Genomic DNA, 7,718 nt, shown 5'->3' with positions numbered 1-7,718 from the left:
TAGTAAATTAAAATTGCATATCAACATTTATATTGTAGCCTTTTTTATTCCCCAGCAGACCCAAAGGCCAACTGGGCATCAGAGCCATCATTCGGCTGATGAAGAATAAACAACATCAGGGAAGGAAATTGAATTATAATTTATTTATTGGTAGGCAAATACCACTTAATTATTCATGTATTCTAATGTCTAATGCAGCATTTTAAAAATTTGTGACCAAAGTTACGTGTTTATAATTCTAAAAATTAATTTTTAGGTGTTGTATATTTCATTTTTCTCAATTTGCAGAGGTAGCAGTGTTTAGTACTGCGTACCTTCTTTTTGTTGTTCTCTTTTCATTCATTTGTTGGGCCCTGTTTTCCTGTGTTATTTTGTGTTGTGTAATTGCATAATGCATTCCTTCTTTTTTGTTTGTGCATCACTTCTGTTCAGTGCTTTTTTTTTGTGGCAGGCCTCATGACAGCCGGCAGCTTTCCTTTCATTTTGCCTTCTCTGACGGCGCTCATGGTACTAGACACAATATAAGTTTACTGAAAGGCTGAATGCCCCGCCGCAGTGGCTCAGTGGTTAGGGCGCTCGAATACTGATCCGTAGTTCCCGGGTTCGAACCCGACCGCGGCGGCTGCGTTTTTATGGAGGAAAAACGCTAAAGCGCCCGTGTGCTGTGCGATGTCAGTGCACGTTAAAGATCCCCAGGTGGTCGAAATTATTCCGGAGCCCTCTTTTTCTTCTTTTTCTTCTCATCAAGTAATTCTCCTCAAGTACTACGGCACCTCTTCTTCCTTTCTTCTTTCACTTCCTCCTTCATCCCTTCCCTTACGGCGCGGTTCAGGTGTCCAACGATATATGAGACAGATACTGCGCCATTTCCTTTCCCCCAAAAAACCAATTATTATTATGAAAGGCTGAATTCTAAATTTTACAGCATCATTAAGGTGCCCTCTTTCTTTTTAGCACGTCATTAATGGTGATGCCTACTGTTGCCAAGAATCTTACATTGGCACAAATTTATTTCACAAGTGCAGGACATGCTTTGCTCTCATGTAGAGTTTGTGCATTTACAGTGTACAGTGTACAGTGGCCTCACTGGCTGACTTTTGTATTATTATGAGGGTTAGAATTTGTTTTTCTCACTGCTGATGAGCTTTACAGGAGGTTATTATGCCTTCTTCAAAAGACGTCTTTTTTATTGCTTTATTAGGATACTCAGGCTCAAATGAGTGAGCATCTGGGGCCGAAATACAATTATAACTTCGTGCCATTTGTCAGCTTTCTTTATGATGTGCACAACTGTGCAAGTAGGAAATAATTTCAGGTCTCAGTAGTAATTCATTTGCTTTTACATTTCAGCCTTTATGCCAGATGTCAGATATTGGGGGATAGTTTGTCACAGCATTCATCATTTAAGTAGGTAGCACGATGTACTAGCCGCGAAAATTGGTCATTATAACTAAGCACCCCACCCTCCCGTTATGAACACACCAAAGCTCAGTTCCGATGGCAACTTTGATGAGTATTTCCACCTGAAATTGTCTTTTTACAAGCATAATGTTGCGGACCACTTTAAAATTTCCTTCAGCTATTGGGTTCAAAACATGTTTTTGCTTGCTGTCAAACTCGCTCAATGGCACTTTCATTGTGAAAATTAGTATAACACTTAGAAAAGGCAGCCAGGGCCTTCATTGAATGTGAATAGTGCACAAATGAATCCTGCTGCTGCAGCAAATCATGTGGGTCATATGGGAGGTTGTGTGAAAAAGTAATGAAGCACGGAAATGAAAATGATGATGCAGAGTTATTAACAGATTGTGGCCCTTGACCAATTTCTGTCTTTTAAAGGCACTGTACTAAAAAGAAAATAAAGCTGCTGGAAACCTTTTGTGTGAAGAAAAGGCATACTGACTATGCTCATGACAATTTGATGATTGTGCAAAATTTCATAATGACCATTTTACTACTTCTTTATGAACGTGTACTCTCTAGTGTCACATAAGGTGTAATGACAGAACTTGTCTCTAATTTTTGTTTGCACTTCAGTTTTATTTGTATTTATATTTTGTATTTCTTAGCATGAACACCACAGGCCATGCACTCCTGTATTACTTTGTATAAGGAAACAGTGGCAAGTCCAGCGTCTCTGCGTGTGGGCCCCTCGTTGAACACTATTCTAAGGCACTAAGTTGTTTGCCTTGGACTATATCAATACCTCATGCGCTTCTAGCTCAAAAAATGTTAAGTAATGTTTCGTTCAATTTTGACTAAAAGAAATTTGCTGACTAGGCAGCATGTTGAGTGTTGTGTCGGTATCTGGAATGCGACACGTGCGTTGACCGGTGTTTGATAAAGATATGATAGTGCGGTTTCCTTGGTTCTGCGCATGCTCGAGTGCAGCTGCCACCGAATAAATACTCGTTCATGGGCTGTACTGGGAGGAGTTGTTTTTCGTGCACCTGGATACAGTGCTCGTAATAAAGCTGTATTCATCAAGCCAACGTCTTCTGTGTGGATGCAACAAACTGGCGACGAGGATGGGATACAACCAGAACTGACGATGGCATCCACAGGCGGCAAGCTACCAGGGTTTGATCCTGACAGCGGAAACTTCGACGTCTTCATCGAACGCTTCGAGCTGTACATAACGAATAACGACGTTTCCGACGCCAAGAAACTGCATCTGTTCCTGAGCGCCATCGGAGAAAAAGCGTATGTGACGCTCCGAAGTCTACTGCTCCCTGGGACTCCCAGCACATCGACGTACAAGAACGTTGTCACAGCGCTGCAGAAGCACTACACTCCGACACATTCTGTGGTGAGCGAACGGTACCACTTTGATCAAAAGAAGCAAGAACCTCAAGAAAGTGTCTCGGACTTAGTGGCGTGGCTCAAGAAATCGGCAGCCTCATGCGACTTCGGCAGCTTCTTGGAACAAAGCGCTTCGTGACCCCTGATTGCTGGGCTTCATTTCGAGGCTATACGTTGCCGGATGCTGGCCATGAGTGACACCGAGCTCACCTGGGAACGTGCCTCCAGCATCGCTACTGCCATGAAAATGGCAGCTAAGGACACACTGGCAATGGTTTCGGAAACTGTCAGCACTCGTCGAGCGGCACCGACGTCCACTGGCACAGCAAGTCGTCGGCGTCGCCAAAGGGCTACGAAGTGCGTGTCTGCAGCTGCCACGCCCCCGACAAGCCGAAACCGAAGACTTCGACTCAAAGAATTAAATCAGATTGCCATCGATGTGGTGGGCGCCATGCACCTGTAAGTTGTCCGTTCTTAAACTGCGTGTGTTACAAATGTCAAAAGAAAGGTCATGTTGCGAAAATGTGCAAAAGTAGAGTTGTGCACCAACTAGAACAGGAATCGTCAGACAGTGACCTGCTCACGATTTGCCACACTGAAAACCGTACGGGCGTTCCTGTCATTGTAGTCACTGTGCGGTTAAACGGGGAAAACGTAGCCATGTAGTTAGACACTCGAGCGGCGGTTTCCATAATGTCGCCGGCAGAGTGCGCTAGGCATTTTCCAAACGCCAATCTTAGACCCGCTGATGTCAAACTTGTCACGTACAATGGCACGCCGGTTGGTGGCTGGCACCATGGCCGAAGAACAAAATTTTTTTATGTCTTCCTCACTGCTTAGTAATGATCGCCCTCAAAAAAGGGGGCAGACCGATGTCACATCCCAGTTTTTCAAAACAAAAAGAAGACAACTTTCCCTAAGTACCACATCGTCCACAGTAAAGAAACAGAAAAGCCAGATAGACAAATATCCCCGTTCATTGTTTCATAAGTTCTTGCAGATTCCTTGGGCCCTCAGCAAAAAGTCACAAAGCTGGCTAGTGGTGACCTCCAGCTCGAACTGCTCGACATTATTCAAATATTAAAACCTGAAAACATTGAAACTTTTGGCGATATTCCTGTCTCAAACACACCACACAGATCATTGAACACAGTACCTGGTGTCATTTCAGACAATGACTTTCTGCACCTAACAGAGGAAGAGATGCTTGAAGGACTTTCCCCGCAAAATGTAACCAACGTCCATAAAATTACAATCCGCAAAGACAACAAAGAAATTCTAACAAAACACCTGGTCCTGACGTTTGCCTCTTGCATCCTGCCCGAGTCAATCGAGGTAGGCTATGCAAAAATCTTCGTTCGCCCATATATACCCAACCCTAGACTCTGTTTCATCTGCCAGAAGTTCGGTCACGGCTCACAAAGCTGCCGCGGCCGCAACACCTGTGTTAAATGTGCCTCAAATGACCACCAATCAGACGACTGCGATGCCGTGCCACGCTGTGCAAACTGCGAAGGCGACCACGCTGCTTATTCAAGGTCTTGTCCTGCCTGGAAGAAAGAAAAGGAAATAATTACAATAAAGATAAAAGATAATATCACATTTAAAGAGGCAAGAAGGCGTTATGCGATGTCACATGGCACTTTCTCCATCACTCCTCACACAAACTTCGCCGATGTGGTGCGCGGGCGCGGCTCATCACAGCGGCCTTCGGCAACTGCCCAGCTCACCCTACGTGAGGTTGAGGCAGGGCCATCCGCGCCCCCGGCAGATGCAGCGAAAGCTGCTATGCCACCCCAGCAAATGGGCCCGCCGGCAACCAAGTCGGCAGCCCGCAAGGCTTCCCCCGTTCAGGAGAAGTCCACCACCCCCTGCCCGTGGTTTCCCCGCGGAACTCCAGCGCCTCCACTGAGGCGATGGATACAACTCGGGGCTCGCCTCGGCCGCAGCGACGGCGGGGCTCCTTTGACCGAAAAAAAGAAAAAATCACGATAACAGGCCCTCAAAAAGGTGGGACCTGATGTTCAGAATACATCCCCTTAAAAATTTATAATGGCATTTCTTATCCACTGGAACTGCCGTGGAATTTTAAAAAACTATGGTGATGCAACAGATCTCTTGCATTCTCTGTCTCCTGTGGCACTGTGCCTTCAGGAGACCAATTTGGTACCTTTACACAAAAATATTTTTAAAAAGTATTAAGTCTTTCGCCATGACCATGATCAGGCGAATAGGCTCTCTGGAGGCGTTGGTGTCGTAGTTCAGATCGGTGTTACAACGCATGAAATCAAGCTCCATACGAAATATGAAGCCGTTGCAGCCACTGTCATTAGCTTTAAAACAATTACCATATGCATAGTGTATCTTCAACCACACCTCACAGTAACACTCCATGACCTAGAAGCACTTATTAATCAGTTACCGGAGCCATATCACGTAGTCGGAGATTTTAATGCGCACTCCCCATTTTGGGGAAGTGAATAGACAGACACCAGAGGTCGGGTTTTAGAAGATTTTATTCTGTGCAACAACGTCTGCTTGATCAATACAGGCAAACCCACATTACTCTTCATCCTCAGGTAAAATGAGTTGCATCGACTTGTCTTTTAGCTCTCCATCCATTTTTACCGATTTTAAGTGGGATATTCTTGATAACCCGTACGGAAGTGATCACTTCCCAGTGATAATTACCTTTTCATCACCACCACCAATAATTCGAACTAAACCACGCCGTTGGAAACTGCACTTAGCAGACTGGCCACTATTTCAAGAAAAGGCCTGTCTAGAGAAAATATTTTCAGATGATCTTAGCATTGACGAAATAAATGAAATTTTTACAACGTGTATAATTTCGGCTGCACGTCTAGCTATTCCGCAGTCGTCAGGAGTAGTACGTCGAAACCACAAGGTTTGGTATAAAGAAGATTGCAAAGAAGCAAAAAAGAATCAAAACACAGCCTGGGGAACATTCCGAAGATACCCCACACACAACAACCTCATAAATTTTAAAAAGGCGAGAGCAAAAGCACGACATATCCGTTCGCAATGCTGAAAAAACTTCGTGGCAAAACTACGTATCGTCAATAAATAGTTCAGTTACATCAATACAAATGTGGCAACAAGTCCGCAAACTAATGGCAGCTTTCACCCCTTCACAATTCCTTTCCTAACATCTCCGCATAGACCAACAAGCATTAGCGAACAGGCCGACAAACTAGGGGAACACTTCGCCACAGTTTCGGGCTCCTCACACTGCACACAATCATTCTTAAAATACAAGAACACAACTGAAAAACAACGACTGCCGACAAGTGGCAGTGCAAATGAACATTACAATAAATTAATTACAATAGAAAAAATCCGTACAGTACTTTCGGCCGGCAAACAGACAGCACCAGGCCCAGATGAAATCCATTATGAAATGCTTGCACACCTCTCTGAAGATGCTGTAGAAGCTCTTCTGAAATTTTTCAATAAAATATGGCAGTCTGGAAAAATGTCAAAGGCGTGGAAAAACGCCGTGGTTTTGTCATTCCTGAAATCAGGAAAGCCGCCAACCTCGACTGGAAGTTACAGGCTAATAGCACTTAAGAGTTGTCTTGCTAAAGGTTTTGAAAGTGTGTTAAATATTATGTTAATGTTCAGCCTAGAATCGCGAAAACGTTATACACCAATGTGGATTTAGAAAAGCATTCTGTACAATCGACCATCTCGTCCGCCTTGAAAACACAGTCCGTGAAGCATTCATACACAAACAGCATTGTCTGGCAATATTTTTTGACTTGGAAAAAGCTTATGATACAACCTGGAGGTTTGTTATTCTTCGTGACCTCGCGGATCTAGATGTTCGTGGCAGGATGCTAAACTGTCTGAAAGACTTCCTCTCTGACCGTTCCTTTCGTGAACGTCTAGGCTGCACGCTTTCGAAAAAATTCATCCGCGTAAACGGCGTACCGCAGGGGTGTATTCTAAGTACCACACTCTTTATTGTAAAAAAGAACTCAATATCGCGAATAACTCCAAAGGCCGTCGTGTATTCCGTACATGTTGACGACCTTCAAATTTCATGCACATCTTCCAGTTTATCAACATGCGAAAGACATATACAGCTTCACTGAACACACTAGCGACTTGGGCAGACCAAAATGGATTTAAGTTCTCTCCACAAAAAGCAGTTGCCGTCCTTTTCTCACTGAAAAGGGGCGTAAAGATTGATCCCACCCTGTGCATGAATGAAACTGTTCTAAAAGTAAAACTAGAGCATAAATTCCTAGGCACAACTTTTGATATAAAGCTCACATTCTCACCGCACATAAACACCCTCAAAAAGAAAGCTTCCCGATCGCTAAATATACTGAAGATACTCTCACGGAAACATTGGGCGTCAGATAGGCTGTGCCTTTTACAGATCTACTGCTCCGTAGTACGGTCCACTTTGGACTATGGATGCATTGTGCATGGGTCTGCAAGACCATCCTACCTAAAAAAAACTGGAACCTGTACAAAACCTGGGTCTCCGTTTATCAAATGGTGCATACAAAACCTCCCCAATAAACAGCCTATATGTAGAAACAAATGAACAGTCTCTCTCAAACAGAAGAGCAATGCTTACCTGTGCGTATGTACTTAAAATTAGAACCGTACCAAAACACATTTGTTACCCCATAGTTACCAAGTGCACATCTAGAAAACTGTTCAATAATAAACCACAATCAATCAGACCTTTGCTGTTACGCTTTGAAGATGCATGTCATGAACTAGGAATACTAGATGCTCTACCTAAAGTTGCCCCGAGACACGATCCATTGACACCATGGCACTGCCCTCACACTGCATGTGACTTCACGCTTACACAGTTTTGTAAAAAGCAAACACCACATAAACACCTACTGCAAGAATACTTGGCTTTAAAAGAG

At 43.9% G+C, this 7,718-nt stretch overlaps 1 protein-coding gene across 1 annotated transcript; it reads left to right on the top strand.

Moving 5' to 3' along the window:
- Nucleotides 1–2,551: 2,551 nt before the first annotated feature.
- On the top strand, nt 2,552–2,941 carry LOC144103384 (uncharacterized). The gene has a single exon (XM_077636115.1). It carries the CDS (start codon nt 2,552–2,554, stop codon nt 2,939–2,941), a length of 390 nt encoding a protein of 129 aa, XP_077492241.1.
- The last annotated feature ends 4,777 nt before the right edge of the window (nt 2,942–7,718 follow it).

This window comes from Amblyomma americanum, chromosome 9 (genome assembly GCF_052857255.1).
Source record: "Amblyomma americanum isolate KBUSLIRL-KWMA chromosome 9, ASM5285725v1, whole genome shotgun sequence".
In the NCBI taxonomy this organism is placed as follows: Eukaryota; Metazoa; Arthropoda; class Arachnida; order Ixodida; family Ixodidae; genus Amblyomma; species Amblyomma americanum.
Note: the sequence above shows the minus strand (reverse complement) of the source record. Positions and strands in the feature narration are given on the sequence as shown.

What these genes read in the sequence shown, in the direction of transcription:
- LOC144103384 (XM_077636115.1), top strand. Translation starts at nt 2,552, where the DNA reads ATGGCATCCACAGGCGGCAAGCTACCAGGGTTTGATCCTGACAGCGGA.